Here is a 17,259-nt window from a genome sequence, read left to right as displayed (position 1 = left end):
TGGCAGAGGGGCACGGACCCGCCGGCGGGGCCGAGCCCCGGCCTGACTGGGTGCCTCTCAGCTGCACACAAAGGGCCGGGCGCTGGGCCGCATCCCGTCTCCCTCCGCGGCGGGGCGGCGCGGGGGGACCACCCAGCCCGAGGAGAAGAAAAAATTAAAAAAAAAAAAAAAAACAACAAAAAACAAGCAAAAAAAAAAACTCCACCCACGATTTGCGATGGCTCTGAAAAGCAGCAGCGAGGCCGGGGCCTGCAATCCTGGGGGCCGCAGCAGCCCCCCCCCAGCTCGTGGCTTTGCACCCCAAAGGTTTGCAGGCTCCTCCCTGGGGCAGAGGAGGGGGGAATTCGGGTGTCCCCCCCCGGAGCAGGGCAGCAAGCACCTCTCCAAATTTTCCTTGCTGGTGGATTCTCTGCTGTCTACTAGCTGGCTGCGCTGCCCCTCGCCACCTTCTCCCCCCTTTGTTCTGGGGCGTTTACGTTTGTTTTCCCCGCAGCGTATTACTATTGAGATGACGGGGGTTGGGAGGGGAGGGGGCTGGCCTCGACCTTGTTCCCACCGAGCCACCCCCCAGAGCCACGGCGTTGTCCCCCCACCCCGGTGATCGAGCAGCCCCCCCGCACGGCGCGGCAGAAATCCGGCCTCGTCTCTCTTTATTCTCCATGAAAGCAAAGGGAAATGTCGCGGCCTGACACCGGCCCCACGAGAGGGGACACAGGACTGCGCCTGTCCCCTCCTCCGCACGGGGCTCAGCACCCCGTGGAGGGGTTCGAGCCCCCCGGGGCAGAGAGGGGACCCCCGCCCTCGGCTAACGAAGCACCCGTGGGTCAGCCTCGAGCAGGGCATCCTCCTGTTCCTTCTTCCTCTTCCAGGGTGGACACGCAGGCGATGGCTCCTGCTCCCGGCAGGCAAGCGAAGCCCTCGGCTGTCCTCCCCACGGGGCACCGCGACGGAGCCGATGGGGTTTGTGGCACCCAGCCACAGGGGGAATGTCCCCAGTTCTGGAGCCAGCCTTGCCCCGGGCGGAGGCAGCTCGGTGCGTGGACAGACAGACAGACAAATGCCCATCTCCAGCGCAGGAGGAGGTGGGAAGCACGTCCGAGCGCAAATCTGCTTCGTGCACGACCTGCGCATCAGCGCTCAGTCCCCCAGGACGGACAGACATGCAGCAGTTCACCAGGGCTGGTTCAGTCCCCTGAACAGGGCGCAGCAGCACGGCACGTCCCGGCCGAGCCCGGCACCTGCTCTCGCGCCGGCTGCCGAAGGCACGGAGGCCCCAGCGTCTCCACGCGTCCCTCTCTGCAGCACAGCGGCCACCGCGTGTGGATCCGGGCATCCACAGCCCCACTCCAACCTCCCTCTTCTCCGGCAAAGCCCCTTCAGCTCTTCCTACGGATCTGGGGTGTGGAAAGTCACCGTTGAGGTCCCGGCTCCCCGAGCCACCGCTGCACCGCGGGGACGGACGCCGGCTGTGCCGCGATGCGCTGGGGCTCAGTACCAGGGGTCTGCCTGGTGCTGCTGGTTGTAGAGCTGCAGCTTGATCTGGTCTCTGATCTGGTTGATGAGGATCTGAGCCAGCAGGATGCCCACCAGCTATGGAAGAGGAGAGGAAGAGGAGAGGGAGAGGAAGAAGAGAGGGAGAGGGCGACGAGAGGAGGATGGGGCGTCACCCCGCTGCCCTACGAGCGGGTTACACAACTCCAGGCGAGGACGTGCCCGATGTTTGCACCGCTCCCCCCACCCCAAATCCTGCCCCGACTCCCCCGGGGTTGCAATTAGACGCATCGTTAAGGCAACTCCCAAACGACACGGAGAGCAAGGCGGAGCTGCAGGACGGTCCCTTGTCCCCACCAGTCCCCAGCGGGGGGACACCCCCGGTACCTGGGGGACGGCCAGCCCCAGGGCGATGCCCCCCAGCAGGAAGAGGTTGCTGTGGATCCAGTTGACCAGCTTGTCGATGCAGCCGTTGGTGTAGATGAAGGCGCTGGCCTCCAGGTAGCTCATGGCCTGCATGCCCTGCCCGCACATGGTGTTGATGACGGCCTGGGAGGGGGGGACGGGACACAGAGGGGCTGGGGACAAAACGCACCGGGCTGGGAGGGGGGGTCCCTGCCTTTTGGAGGAGCTCTGCCCTCGCCTCGGCACCAGTTGGGGTGTCCCCTTCCTCTGGGCACAGCCCCAGCCCCATCCCTCCCTAAACACCCCAAAAGGGAGAATACCCCGACCCCACCGCAGCACCCCCAGCCGGGGGTCCCCAAACCCGGAGGGCGGTCTAGGGTCCCATACGTTGCCGGCGATGAGTTCCCTCTCCTGGGGAGGGGGCTCCAGGCTCAGCACAGCCCCAAGGGATGGGAGAAGAGGTGCGGAGCAGGGGGTCCCCCAAAAACGCCCGGGGTCCCCCGAGGACCTCACCTCGTCGGCGTCCTGCAGGCAGCAGGAGAAAGGCACGGAGCAGCGCTCCCGGCTGGGGTTGGCGGCGGTGCAGTTGAAGTACATGTTCTGGGACCAGTCCTTGTAGGAGACGCCCCCGCAGCAGCTGAACTGCGGGGAAGGGTACGGGGCGCTCAGCGGGGAGGGGACCCCGGCCCCGCGGCGGGGGGACAGGAACGGCGGGGCAACGGGGCGCAGGACCGTGGACTTCACAGGCAGCAAGTGATGCCCCTCCCAAGCCCACCTACATCCAGCTCACCCCATCGCTGCCGTCTTCAGGGGCGAGCAACCCGCTCCTGGCAGTTTTAATAGGTCCTACATAAACACAGGCTCCAACAGAGACACTGAGGGGTGTTTCTTTCTTCCCCCCACTCCCTTTTCATCCAGCTCTCCCCAGCCTCCGCCTGCCCTGGCAGGGCTTTACCCTGAATGTCAAATCCTTGCGGAGGAGCCGCCCAACGTCCTCAACCTGGGGGACCCCGCGGATTTAAGCCTGACCCATGACTTGGGGACACGTCCTTGTCCATCGGAGGGAGATCGTGGCCCCCCCGCCCCCCCCACGCACCTCCTTCTGCCCGAAGTCGATGAGGTTCTGCAGGTCCAGGTCATCCCGGTAATGCACGATGGCACCGTTGATGATTTCACTGACCTTCCCGCGCGCCTGCGGGGTGGGCAGAGGGGGGGGACATCAGCAAGGTCGTCACCCAACGGGACGGGCTCGGGGTCATCCAGCCCCCCAACACCGGTACCTTGTCGGAGAAGATGAAGCCCAGCACGCCGGCCGCCAGTTGCAGGAGGAAGATGACGGTCAGGCAGATGGAGAACTGGGGGCGAGAGGAGGATGATGGTGGCAGGGCCACAGAGAGACGCCGAGGTGCCGCAGGGGCACCCTGGGGGGGACCCACTGTCCCCGGGGACTCACCGCCTGCAGCAGGCAGATGTTCTCCCGCAAGGAGCCGACGCAGCCGCAGAAGGTGATGAGGAAGGTGAGGACGCCGACCACGACCAGCAGGATGGCAGGGTCCACCGCCAGGCAGGCCATCGCCGCCTCTGCCGCAGGGAGCCGTCACCGGCAGCCCCCTGCCCGCTCCCCCAGCGCCCCATCGGCCCTGCTCTCCACCGGCCGGGCAGGGGGGCACCTCGCTGTGTGTCCCCCCCACTCCACCGAGCCCCCCCAACCTCACCTGCGTGCTTCAGCAGCCGGGCGTAGACCCCCACCGCCACCATCACCATCGAGATCATCTGCAGAGCAGGACGGGGGGGTTGTGAGCCCCCCGCCCAGGCACCACCGCCCTCCCGCTCCGGGGGTCCTGGCTGCGGCCCCCGCGGAGTCACGGCTGCGAACCAGAGCCGGAATCGCTGCCTCAGTTTCCCCCTCGTCACCACCCCACACGGACCCGTCTCGCAGCGCTCCGGCATCACAGGTAGGACAGAGCCCACCACGAACGGCCCCGGCGCGTCCCCACCTCCCAGGGAGGTCACCGCCGTCCCCACTGGCCCTTCCCCGCTCCGGGGGACCGGACCCGCGGACACGGTTTGTCGGAAGCGAGAAACTTCCTCAAAAAATGTGATTTCAAACACGGAAACATCCCTTAAAAAAAGTCCCGACCCTCTAAAAAAAAACCCCCAAAATATAAAAAAAAGCATAATGAAATACCTCAAAACACAAAAAAAACCCCAAAACATAAAAAAAACCCCAACAACATAACCCCACCAAAACATTAAAAAAAAAACCATAAAAAAACCCCAAAACATAAAAAAAACCCCAAAGCATAAAAAAAAACCCAAAGCATAAAAAAACACTTCCAAAACATAAAAAACCACCCCAAAACATAAAAAAAAAAACCAAAACATAACCCCCCCAAACATTAAAAAACCCCCAAAGCATTAAAAAAAACCATAAAAAACCACCCCAAAACATAAAAAACCACCCCAAAAACATACCCCCCCAAACCATAAAAAAAAACCCAAAGCGTTAAAAAAATCCTCCAAAGCATTAAGAAAATCCCCAAAAAACATCAGAAAAACCCCAAAGCCCCCAAACCACGGAAAGCCGCGTGGCTGCCCCGCACGAGGCGTCCCTGGGGTGGGCTGGGGACAAGAGGGGTCCGTGTGCCCCCCCCCCCCCCGCTCTGGGGGGGCCGTCACCTGCGCGGGGCCAGGATTGGGCCCAAAGGCCGCGGGTTGGGTGGCGATGGCACCCGGGGGGTCCCCTGGGGCGGGGGGGGGGCTGGTCCCGCACCCCCCCGGTGTGTCACCCCCGTGCTCGGGGGCTCCCGGTGGCCCTGCCCTGGGTGCGGGGGACGACACACCCGCCCCAAAGGGCTGTGGCACCCCAAAGGGTGGGTTCAGGGGGGATCCAGCCACCGCGGGGGGCACCACGGGTGACACCATGAGCAAGGGGGACCCCAAAAACCCTCGGGGGATGGGGGAACCCAGCGATAAGGGGGCGTCCCGGTGGCGAGGATCGGGGTCCCCGGTGAGCCCCCGGGGATGGGCCCCCCGGCACTCACCCAGAAGAGCATGTTGAAGAAGAAGAGCACGTACTTCACCACCGGGCTGACGAAGGAGAAATCCTCCGCGCGGGGCCCGCCGCCGCCCGCCGCCCGCCTCGCCATGGCCCCGGCCCGAGCCCCGCCGAGCCGGTCCCTGAGGCGACGGACCCCGCTTCGCTTGCCGGGCCGCCCCCTCCTCCCTTCGCCGCCCGCTCATTGGCCCGTCTGACCCGCTCTGCCTTCTCATTGGTGGCTCGCCCCGTCGCTCAGCGCGGTGTGTCGCTACCGCACCTGTTCGCGGCGCCACCGGGCTTAAAGGGCCAGCGCCCCTCCGCCTTAAAGGGCCAGCGCGCCCGGGTTTTCAATCACGTGATGAGCCAGGTCGGTCCCGAATCCTTCCTGGCTGACCCAAAATTGCCCGAATCGCGCTGTCCCTGCCCCAGAGACCCGACCCCAGGTGGCTGCGTTTTATAATTATAATTGATTTCTGCCGTCGGTGACAGGGACGCGAGGGGAGAGCTGGGCCGTGGCGGGGACGGCAGGGACACGGGAGAGCCCTCGTCCCTGACACACGCCCAGCTGGGGAGATTCAGGGTTTCCCCGAAAGGGTGCGGCCGAATCTCTGACCCCAAATTTGCAGAAATCACCCCAAAAAGGGTAGTGCCGACGCTCCGTCCCCGGTGACCTCGCCGACCCAGGGAAGTGGAGCCCGAAACCCCAGCAATTCCCCTCTGCGTAAAAAATGGGATACTTCGGCGGATTTTTTCCTATTCGCCTTTATTTTCAGGTGTCCAGCGGGATCCCGCGGAGCCGGCGAGGAGGAGGAGGATGGATGGATCCTTCCTCCATCCCAACGCTCCGCTCCATCCCCTCCACGCTCCGTTTGCTCGCCTCGTTTGCATTAATTACAGGCTCAGTCCGGGATGCGAGGAAGCAGCGGGTCTCTTCCCGAGCTTCAAATCCCATTTTTTTTGGCTGAATATTTGCACCTATTTTTTGCGTCGCGCTTTCGGTTCTCGTGGCTGGTGTGGGCAGAGGCGAGAGCCGTCGCCTCGTCCCGTCACCGTGGCATGGCTGTGCCATCAGGGACGGGTCCCCTTTGCTTGGGGGAGCACCGCCCCCCGCTTATTATTATATTTATTAAAATATTTATTATTATTTATCTACTCTGCCCGGATTCATCAAGGCTGGAAAGCCCCGGCGCTGGCACAGCCCTTCCTGGAGGAAGGCGAGAACTTCGGGCTGAGGAACTGAAACCAAAAAAATCCCCTTCTTGCTTTTAGGGTCACCGAGGTGCCACCGCGGCGATGGCACCCAGCCCGTGTCACCGAGGAGCCACCACCCGGCCCCGGCTGCAGGTCCCACCGCCCGGGGAGGCGTTTGGTTTGGGTGCTGCCGGAAGCCCCCAGGGCTCCGACAATGGCATGGGTGATGGCCGTGGGTCTCCGGAGAGCCCCCACAGGCAACCCACGGGGTCTTGGTGGGGTTGAACCACCCTGGGGTCCCCACAGAAGTGCTTCTGCCCCCTCAATGAAGAAGGTGCCCATGCTGGTCCGTGGATGCGCCGTCCTCCTGTCAGATCTACACGTCCGTCTGTCAGACCTGTACATCCACCCAACAGATCTACGTGTCCACCCATCAGATCTATGTGTCCACCCAACAGATCTACATGTCCACTCATCAGATCTACGTGTCCACCCAACAGATCTACGTGTCCACCCATCAGATCTACGTGTCCACCCAACAGATCTACGTGTCCACCCATCAGATCTACGTGTCCACCCAACAGATCTACGTGTCCACCCATCAGATCTACATGTCCACCCAACAGATCTACGTGTCCACTCATCAGATCTACGTGTCCACCCATCAGATCTACGTGTCCACCCAACAGATCTACGTGTCCACCCATCAGATCTACGTGTCCACCCAACAGATCTACGTGTCCACTCATCAGATCTACGTGTCCACCCAACAGATCTACATGTCCACTCATCAGATCTACGTGTCCACTCATCAGATCTACGTGTCCACCAATGAGATCTGCTTGTCCATCCATCAGATCTGTACGTCCACCCATCAGATCCACGCACCCACCCATCGGAATTACAAATCTACCCATCATATTTATGCATCCACCCATCAGCTCTACGTGTCCCCCTGTCAGATCTGTACGTCCACCCATCAAATTTACGCACAGGCCCATCAGATCTATGCATCCACCCATCAGATGGTCTGTGTGTCCACCCGTCAGATCTGTATGCCTACCCATCAGATCTACGTGTCTACCTATCAGGTTTACATCTGCTCATCAGATCTATGCATCCACCCACCAGATCTATGCAAAGACCCATCAGATCTATACATCCACCCTTCAGATCGACACATCTGCCATAGATCTGTGTCCACCCACCAGATCTATGCGTTGACCCATCAGATCTATACATCCACCCGCCAGATCTAATTGTGCACCCATCAGATCCACACAACCACCCATCAGATCTATATGTCCGCCCACCAGATCCATACGTGCCCCCACCAGACCTATAGACCTATACCCCCACCCACCAGTACCCCCCGCTCCTCCGCCCGGACACGGGGCGTGTTCCCGGAGCTGCCACGTGACAGCCAGGTGGGAAAAGGACGCAAGAGCCACCAGTGTCCCCGTCCCTGTCCCCTGCCCGTGCGCCATGGGGGGTGTCACCGGGTCACCCACCCCCTCCCTATGGCCACCGGCGTCAGGGGGCCCTAACAGGGACCCTTGGGAGATCCCACCACCAGACCACTCGCCCTCCCTGGTGACGGTGACATTTGTCTCCTTCCCACCAGTGCTATCCTCCCCAGATCCCGTGACGATGGCAGAAAGTGGCTCTGCGATGCCACCAGGCAGGTCCCCATGGATGTGTCCCCATGGATGTCTCCCCATGGACGTGTCCCCATGGACGAGTCCCCATGGACATGTCCCCATGGACTTGTCCCCATGGACAAATCCCCATGGATGTGTCCCCATAGATGTGTCCCCATGGACGAGTCCCCACAGATGTGTCACCATGGATGTCTCCAGATGGACGGGTCCCCATGGAGAAGTCCCCATGGATGTGTCCACATGGATGTCTCCCCATGGATGTGTCCCCATGGATGTGTCCCCATGGAGAAGTCCCCATGGACGAGTCCCCATGGACGTGTCCCCATGGAGAAGTCCCCATGGACGTGTCCCCATGGACATGTCCCCGTGGTTGAGGTGCCCCCCAACCGTGTCTTCCTCCATAGGGGGTCGTGCCACCATCCCCCTGACCCGGGGGGGCCTAGGGCAGACGCCGCTGCTCGTCCCCTGCCTGCAGTGGCCGTGTCCCACCCCCCTCCTGCCCGCTCGTGCCACCGTCCCCCTGCCCACGGTGTGGCCCTGCTGGGGGGACCCCAACCCTGGTCCCCCCTGCCCATGGCTCGGCAGCCCCCCAAGAAAGGGACATCGAGCCGGGGGCTTCATCCTGCTGCACCCCAAATCCCACAGCTGGGTGGGGGACAGTGTTTGGGGACAGGGGACCCCGTAATGCCACTCTGCTGTCCCCGTCCCTGGGGGTCCCCACGGGTGATGGTGACGGGGCCACCCTGGACAGCAGACCCGCCTGCGCCCTTCGGGCAGACGCTGCGGGCGGACGTCACCGCGGCGCGGGGCCTGACGGCGGCGGTGGCCGTGCTGCTGGCCTGGGGACACGCGCAAGGAGGGGCGGCGGAAGAGGTGGGTGACACCGGGGTGACACCAGCGTCACGGGCTGGAAGCTGCTGTGGGAGCGGGATGGGATGGGATGGGGATGGGATGGGATGGGATGGGATGGGATGCGGATGGGATGGGGATGGGATGGGATGGGATGGGGATGGGCATGGGATGGGATGGGATGGGATGGGATGGGGATGGGCATGGGATGGGATGGGATGGGATGGGATGGGATGGGGATGGGATGGGATGGGATGGGATGGGATGGGGATGGGCATGGGATGGGATGGGATGGGATGAGATGGGATGGGGATGGGGTGGGAATGGGATGGGGATGGGATGGGATGGGATGGGATGGGATGGGGATGGGCATGGGCATGGGATGGGATGGGATGGGATGGGATGGGATGGGGATGGGCATGGGATGGGATGAGATGGGGATGGGATGGGGATGGGCATGGGATGGGATGGGATGGGATGGGGATGGGATGGGGATGGGATGGGGATGGGATGGGATGGGATGGGATGGGGATGGGCATGGGATGGGATGGGATGGGATGGGATGGGGATGGGCATGGGATGGGATGGGATGGGATGGGATGGGGATGGGGATGGGCATGGGATGGGATGGGATGGGATGGGATGGGATGGGATGGGGATGGGCATGGGATGGGATGAGATGGGATGGGGATGGGGTGGGAATGGGATGGGGATGGGATGGGATGGGGATGGGGATGGGATGGGATGGGATGGGATGGGGATGGGGATGGGATGGGATGGGATGGGGATGGGGTTGCGATGGGATGGGATGGGATGGGGATGCGATGGGATGGGATGGGATGGGGATGGGGATGGGATGGGATGGGATGGGATGGGGGTGGGGATGGGATGGGATGGGATGGGGATGGGGATGCGATGGGATGGGATGGGATGGGATGGGATGGGATGGGGATGGGGATGTGATGGGATGGGATGGGATGGGATGGGGATGGGGATGGGATGGGATGGGATGCGATGGGATGGGGATGCGATGGGATGGGATGGGATGGGGATGGGGATGGGATGGGGATGCGATGGGATGGGATGGGATGGGATGAGGATGGGGATGGGATGGGATGGGATGGGATGGGGATGGGATGGGATGGGGATGCGATGGGATGGGATGGGGATGGGGATGGGGATGGGGATGGGATGGGATGGGATGGGATGGGATGGGGGTGGAAACAGGATGGGGATGGGATGGGATGGGATGGGGCCCAGCCCTGGCCCTGTTGGGGAGCCCCACCTGTGACCGCGCCGCCGGGAGCTGGGTGGGCGCGGGGCGGGGAGTGGCTGGGGCACACGCGTGTACACGCACACACACTCACGCACACGCGTGTGCCCACGGGCGTGTGCTGCTGCGCTGTTAAAGCGAGGGGGTTGCGTGGGAGCGCGGGGGGAGCGGCCGCTGCTGCGGGGCCGGGCCGGGGCCGGGGACAGGGCCGGGGACAGGCCCCCCCCCCCGGGCCGCTCCGCGCCGCGGGACACGGGCACCACGCGTGTCCGAGGGGCGTGGCCAAGAACGCGATGGGCGTGACCAAGCGGTGGGGGCGTGCCAATGGTCGGGGCGAGAGGACGGACGTGTCAACAGGCGGGGCGGGAGGAGGGGCGTGTCTATGGGCGGGGCGGGAGGGCGGGGCGTGTCTATGGGCGGGGCCATCCCGTCCCAAGCCGTCGGCAGCGCCGAGCAGCGGGCGGGGGGATTTGGGCGTGCACGGGGACCCCCCGCCCCGGGACCCCGCCCCCGGGACCCTCCGCCCCGGGACCCCACACTCCGGGACCCCCCACATCCTGGGACCCCCCAGAGCCCGGGACTCCCCACCCCGGGACCCCCCACACTCCGGGACCACCCACTCCCCGCGACCCCCCCCACCCCGGGACGCCCCCCACCTCGGGACCCCCCACCCCGGAACCTCCCCCCACTCCGGGACCCCCCACCCCCCCACCCCAAAGTGCCAGGGGGTGCAGAGCAAGGGGCACCCCTTGGGGACAGGGGCTTGTCCAGGTGACGGACACATCAGGGAATGGGGGGGACCCCCCAGGGTCACCCCCCCCAGGGAGGGGGGCTCTGCCCGGGCCCCCCACCCCGCTGCCGGTGGGTGCCTTCTCCGGGCGAGGAGGGGAGCCAGGGCCCAGCGCGCCGGGCCGGGGCCCAGCACCATCCTGCCGGCACCCGGCCCCACCACCCGGGCAGCGCCTGGAGGGGACGGTCGCGTCACCGACACCAGTGGGTCACCCCGAAACCATAATATAATATATAATATGTAATACAATATAATGTAATGTAATATATTATAATGTAATATAATATAATGGAATGGAATTAGAATAGAATAGAACAATATTCTCTCTCTCTCTCTCTCCCCCCCCCCACAAGTCACTACAAAATTACCACTAGGGAAGTACATATATATATATATATGTGTGTGTGTGTGTGTGTGTGTATACATAAAAAACCCAAGAATAAACAAGAATAAAGCAAACACATCAATATTACAAGTTATGACGGAATTCCAACCGGCGACGGAAGCCCTTCTGAACGCTCACCCGAGGGCAGCTATAGATATCAATATAGATATAGATATCAATGTATAGGGATACGCTGCGAGGTGCCGGGGTGGGACACCCACCAAACCACCCCGGCTGGATCCAGGTCCCTCCCTCCGGCACCTGCCGGGGTTCTGGGTCCCAGAAAGCCGGGGGCGAGAGCCCCCCCAAATCGCTGGGGGTTCGGCTCAGGGGTTCGTGGATCCCGCCGGACACAGGGACCTTTATTAATTATAATTTCTTCATTAAAATGACTATAAATTACTGTTCCTGCAAATTACTGTTACTATTAGTGACTATTATTGTCTACGATCACTATAGTATAAAACACTATTAGTATTAGGAATTACTAATGGTAATATTAGTGGTAATAATACAGACGAATAGTAATAGTAATAATGCAGATTAACAGTGATAAGATTAGTAATAGTAATCTGTAATTTCTCTATTGCGGATCGCTATAAATTACTGTCGTACTTGTGATGAGTAAAGCCAGAGGCTGTTAGAAGTTACTCCAAAATTACTGCCAGAAAAGCAAGTTTATACTGAATATTACTAGTTATTTCCAAATTACCACTAATAAAGCCACAAGGGTACTTAGGGTTAATTACTTATGTGGACGCATCTGTCTCTGTGTTTAATTTTGAGGTATCACCACCATTTTGGAGTGTCATCGCCATTTTGGGGTGTCACCCCCATTCTGAGGCGCTGGCTTCTGCTCTCCCAGCCGGCCGGTTCGTTACCGCGGTGTCTCTGCTCTGTGCTCGTCAAGGACGTCCCCAGCTCCCGCTTGTGTGGGTTGAGGATGCGCCGGGTCCCCCGGCCAGCGGGAATCCTCCTCGGACGGTGTTTTTCCATGGGTCGCCTTTATGGTTGCTCCAAGGCTCCATCACTTGGCCTACGGCCACTCGGGGGTCACCAGCAGTGGGACCACAATGTCCCTGGGGGTCACCAGCAGTAGATCACAGTGTCCCTGTGGGTCACCAGGAGTGAGTCCACAATGTCCCTGGGGTCACCAGGAGTGGGACCACACCATCCCTGTGGGTCACCAGCAGTAGATCACAGCATCCCTGTGGGTCACCAGGAGCGAGACCACAGTGTCCCTTGAGCACCTCTCTGGCCTCCTGATGCTTGAGGAGGAGACCTACCCACATCAGGCCCAATGCTGTTGTGACTCCTGAGAGGGTTCATCAATTAAGACACGAGGGTACCGCACCCGTCACTATCGCAGCGACACACACAGTGATTTGATACAAGATACAACCCAAAACCCACCACCCCAACAGCTAGAAGGAGACCTACCATCACTAAACCATGCCATGCCCATGGCCACCAGGTCCGGTGGCCAAGACCATGGCCATGTGTCAACTGATGTCAGCAGCAGACCACGAGCTGGGACAGCTCCTGGTGACAGGTACGGACGTGCTGCTGAATGGCATTCACGTTGTGTTTGATTTGTTTAGATTCGTTAGCGGAAAACCAGAGTGGTATGGATTAGCACACAAACATCTCCAGGCTAGAAGAGAGTCTACGCGCTTATGAAGGTGATGGTCGCGTTGGAAGTCAGATTGTTAAATTTTCAGATTGAAACATAGGGGAACCAAGACGTGCCGTGCTGCAGGCACCTGCCCACCGTCAGGGTGGGATCTTGTAGGCGTTGGTGCCACCAAGCCAGCACCACCCAGCTATTGAAGATGGTGGGCCACCAGCTTTGCCTGGAGTCATCATGGTGTTGGCCAAGTGAGGACCATGGGTTGGAAAAGCAATTGAATTTCATTAAGGACTTAATTGGATTGACCGAAAGGGGTTGTGATCTGTACAGCCAGATATGTCTTCTGGGCTGGGTGTTTCCCAATCATCGTTAGTGCTCAGCCAACCATTACTCTGTAAACTGGAGAAAATTAGGACCAATTAAATTATCGTATCTTTGGCAATTCGTATTATGAACACCCTATGTCAGATATCAGAGATCCAGATTATCAAAAATATCATCATTTGTAATTGGGGTTTAATTATTAGAGGTCCATGAGGTGTCCCCGTGAGGGTCATTAGGAGCTGGTGTTTGCTTGTCCTGTGTAAACTGGGTGTGATTGCAATGCAGAGTAATTACCATAATTACCACGGCTCCTCTTCCCCACTCAGGCTGAATCTGTGCCTTGGGGTGTCGTAATGCTTCGGAAGGCTGCGATCGATAATTTGGGGAGTAATTATCCCAAATGATGTTGATACCAGGATGCGTTGGGGGCAGGTTCTGCTGACCACCCAAATTCAGTATCTAACGGTGGTGAAGCACCCCAACAACCTGATTCGTTACCCTCTGGAGAAATCGCACCGGTAAATTGAATGATGCGATTGCCATCTCATCCCTGGGAGAAGGGAACGAGCATTGTTGCCATTGCTAGATGCGACCTAATCATTATACGATAACGATTACGAGAGGGAAGGGAAATTAAAGGAGTTTTCCCCCCAAAACCCCTCTTAATCTGGTACTCCCGGTTTCCCACACGTTGGTTTTGACTCCAGGCTAACTGCCAAACAAGCCATCGGGATGAGGAATAAGGTCGGACCAAGGACCCAGGGAAGACAACCTGCTAAGAGGCGGTTTGGGCATCCGACGCTCGGAAACGAGGTGTTCGTTTCCCTGATGGTTGACCACCTTCCACATGGAGCTTCAAAGAGGTGTTTGGAAGGAGAATGGTCTTGTTGCAGGTGATGAACCTCAACAGTTCGTCCAATGGACAACTGATGACCACCATTTATACCCAAAGTTGAAGTTACACCATGGTTGCCATCAAAAGCTTTCCAGATCGGATGATGAAGACCAGCCATGGTCTACTGGTTGCCTAAAGCAGCGACCACGCCGTCAAGGTGACGTTGCCACCCCTGATATGGGCAGGGACTGGTTGAGGTTTGGGACTCACTGGTCCAAGTGCCAAGTCATGGTTGAGTTTTAAGGAGTCCATTCAGGAATACCATTGGGCCGGGGATGATGAGGGCTGTGGAAGATCCTCCAAATTCCTTGGGCTTCAGCCCATCTCTGCACATCTTTATGTTTGAAATGTCCTCATTGTCTGGTGGTGTGCAAACCATGGTCCTAATCCCAAAATGACGTATTTCACATGAGCTTGAGGGCATGGGCAGGCCATACCTAAACCACTGCCAATCTCTAGCCCAGTTAAGATGTACTCCCATTTATAAAATCTACTTGCCATGAGGACCACAGGTATCTACCATCCCTCAGGTCATCCTAGGCGGGCACGTAGCCAGCCCACCATTACGCCATCGGAGGTGGGGAGGGTTGCGTGGGAGATCAACATCAATGCTTTCGAGGTCCTTTGGACAAGGGATCTGCTTGGTGGTTCCACCTGGATCGCCGATCCGTGCCCTAGACCTGCGTCATCAGACTAAGCCTTCATGTCCCAGGTGTCCCCTTTGACCAGTCACGGTGTGCCATAAGCATCAGCATCTTCTGGATTGCCTGGGCTGTGGGATTCCCTGGGGAGCAGGAGCAGAGTTTCCCCATCTTTCAAGGCTGGGGAACAGGGTCCATATTTTAAGGGTGCATCTCCAGCGATGGGTCCTGGTATCCAACAGGCAAGGAGCCAGTAGAGGTTTATCCCATGATGACCACCACGATGGGGAACCTTGCCACCCCGGGGTTGACCCAAACCATATGGGAACTCATTGGGCTTTATTGGGAGCTCATTGCCACAATCCCCGTCGGCATCCTCCTTCTGTGAGGCTGGAGGGGTCTCCAGGTGTTGTTGGGCCATGGCCTGATGTTTAAAACATTGGGTATCAATAAACGAGTGACGCTGCGCTCCCCCTGCCCCCGACCTGACTTTTTCCCGTAACCCCGCTCAAGCGATCACCACCTCTGGTGACCATGATGGACGCGTCTGGTCGCGATGGATGCATCCAGCTCAAAGTGGATTCGGGGGAGACGGATGACACCACCATAGGCAATGCGACCGCCTAACCACAGCGCTGGCGTGGTGGTGCACTTCCCCCTTCCCCCGGGCCACTCCACGATCTCGGGAACTCCTGTCAGGCCTTGGCCGTTGTGTACGAGTTGGGCGGTTGAGCGTCCCTTGACCGCCCCAGGCACCCTTGCACGGCTGAGGTGGGGAGCGGCACTGACCAGGGACACCGGCGACCTGACCAAGGTAGGGAACGAGAGCGGGGGATAATTCGTCACCTCCGACAGCGCTGAAGCATTCCCTGCCTGGGTCATAGCTCAAGTGGAACGAAGCCATGGTTACCGTGGAACAACACCATAATTACTGTCCCGGACCACCTCGGAGAGTGGCCAAGATGGAAATTTACGGATGACTAAAGCCAATCATCTTGCACACCCATAAGCCGCCATCCCAAGCGAGACCCTTCGAGCTCTCCTGGACCGCAGCGGCTGCGCCCAGCGGCTCCCTCCGCGTGGGACACCTCTCGGAGCTCACAAACTTTCAAGTTGGTGATATTCGAAGGGCCGTCGGGACCTGGGCTGAAAGTCCTCGGCCGAGAGGCTCCTCGGGGCTCAACCCTTCGCCCGTTGAGAAACGCCGAGGCATTTCACGCGAGTGTTTCACAGACTCGAGGGGAGTTTTTAACCGGTATCTTTATCTCGCTGTAGGCCTTCGTCTTTCATGAATTTACCGAGCTATGGGCCCTGTGCGTGAACAGATCTGTAGTGTGCGTGTATTGACTTAGATAATTAACAATAAGCATAATCTGTAATTTAGTAATTGTAGTAAACTTGATTAACTTAGAATCGTAGAATCACAGAATCATTAAGGTTGGAAAAGACCTCTAAGATCATCGAGTCCAACCGTCAACCCAACACCCCCATGCCCTCTACACCATGTCCCTAAGCGCCTCATCTACACGTCTTTTAAATACCTCCAGGGATGGTGACTCCACCACTGCCCTGGGCAGCCTGTTCCAAGGCCTGACCACTCTTTCAGTAAAGAAATTTCTCCTAATGTCCAGTCTAAACCTCCCTTGGCACAACTTGAGGCCATTTCCTCTCGTCCTATCGCTGTTACTTGGGAGAAGAGACCAACCCCCACCTCACTACAACCTCCTTTCAGGGAGTTGTAGAGCGCGATGAGGTCTCCCCTCAGCCTCCTCTTCTCCAGGCTGAACACCCCCAGTTCCCTCAGCCGCTCCCCATCAGACTTGTGCTCCAGGCCCTTCACCAGCTTCGTTGCCCTCCTCTGGACACGCTCCAGCACCTCCATGTCCTTCTTGTAGTGAGGGGCCCAGAACTGAACACGGGATTCGAGGTGCTCGCCGCAACAGATCCTCGGTGAGTGACTGCTAGCACGCTGAACCTGGAAATCGTAGCCAAGTGATATAAAGGATCGATCGCACAGACACAACCCAACTGTTGACCAAGTCTGGGACTAGGGCTGGGTCCAGCCGCACGTAGCCTCCTCTCTGAGAAGGAGTTTAGAAAGCAGGGGGTCCTTTCTGAACCTCATGACTCAACGGGAGGGTCTCCCTGACCCTGTCCTCCATGCAGTAAATCAAGTGCACCTCGCCACCTTCTCTCTTACGAGCGAAGTGCGTCTCCCCCTCACTCCATCCGCGACAAGAAGGCGCCTCGTCACCAGTAACGTCCCTCCCCCTCCTCAGAAGCTGCGTTTCTGCAGATGGGCAATTGCGACGAACCCTGGGATCCCTACGAGCTCCTCCAAAACCTGAAGTTCCTAGGGCTTGTAGGAGCTTCTTCTCATTGAAGGGTGACCTCAGCTTGGGTGTCTGCTGCGAGGGGTGGGAGGGACTACACCGCCTGCCGCAGGACGCCTAGAAATCAAACGTTTGGCTGGGTCCCCGTCATCCACCTTCAGGGATGGAGCCCCCCGGGGTGTGGTTACACCTTCTCCAGACCTTACCAGAGGAACCCCTTCCCGTTAAAATGCCGTCCAGATGTTGGTGTACTATCACCCCCCGGTTCCGGTGGGATTTGTTGGGGATTTACACGGGGAATGGATTTGCTGAATAACACCCCGTGGTTCTCCGTCCTGAAGGAGAGCAGTT

General features: G+C 59.3%; 1 protein-coding gene across 2 annotated transcripts; it reads right to left on the bottom strand.

The window, feature by feature from the left end:
* Window positions 1–633: 633 nt before the first annotated feature.
* Window positions 634–5,127, bottom strand: TSPAN33 (tetraspanin 33). 2 transcript variants are annotated; one of them, XM_075141484.1, is made up of 8 exons: window positions 4,941–5,127; window positions 3,612–3,669; window positions 3,350–3,477; window positions 3,177–3,251; window positions 2,993–3,088; window positions 2,410–2,538; window positions 1,879–2,040; window positions 634–1,590 (listed from the first exon to the last, which is right to left on the bottom strand). In XM_075141484.1, the coding sequence occupies exons 1-8, from the start codon at window positions 5,043–5,045 to the stop codon at window positions 1,489–1,491; spliced, it is 855 nt and encodes a 284-aa protein (XP_074997585.1). In that variant the 5' UTR covers window positions 5,046–5,127; the 3' UTR covers window positions 634–1,488. The 2 variants fall into 2 exon arrangements, with proteins under 2 accessions (XP_074997585.1, XP_074997594.1); XM_075141493.1 differs by having other exon boundaries at window positions 1,879–2,013.
* Between the last annotated feature and the right edge of the window lie 12,132 nt (window positions 5,128–17,259).

This window comes from Calonectris borealis, chromosome 1 (assembly GCF_964195595.1).
Source record: "Calonectris borealis chromosome 1, bCalBor7.hap1.2, whole genome shotgun sequence".
Classification (NCBI taxonomy): Eukaryota; Metazoa; Chordata; class Aves; order Procellariiformes; family Procellariidae; genus Calonectris; species Calonectris borealis.
This window is presented reverse-complemented; position numbering and strand designations above follow the sequence as displayed.

What these genes read in the sequence shown, in the direction of transcription:
- TSPAN33 (XM_075141484.1), bottom strand. Translation starts at nt 5,045, where the DNA reads ATGGCGAGGCGGGCGGCGGGCGGCGGCGGGCCCCGCGCGGAGGATTTC. An exon ending in TCTTCAACATGCTCTTCTGG is followed by an intron (nt 3,670 to 4,940) that starts GTGAGTGCCGGG and finishes CCTGCTCTGCAG; the next exon opens with ATGATCTCGATGGTGATGGT. An exon ending in ACATCTGCCTGCTGCAGGCG is followed by an intron (nt 3,252 to 3,349) that starts GTGAGTCCCCGG and finishes TCTCGCCCCCAG; the next exon opens with TTCTCCATCTGCCTGACCGT.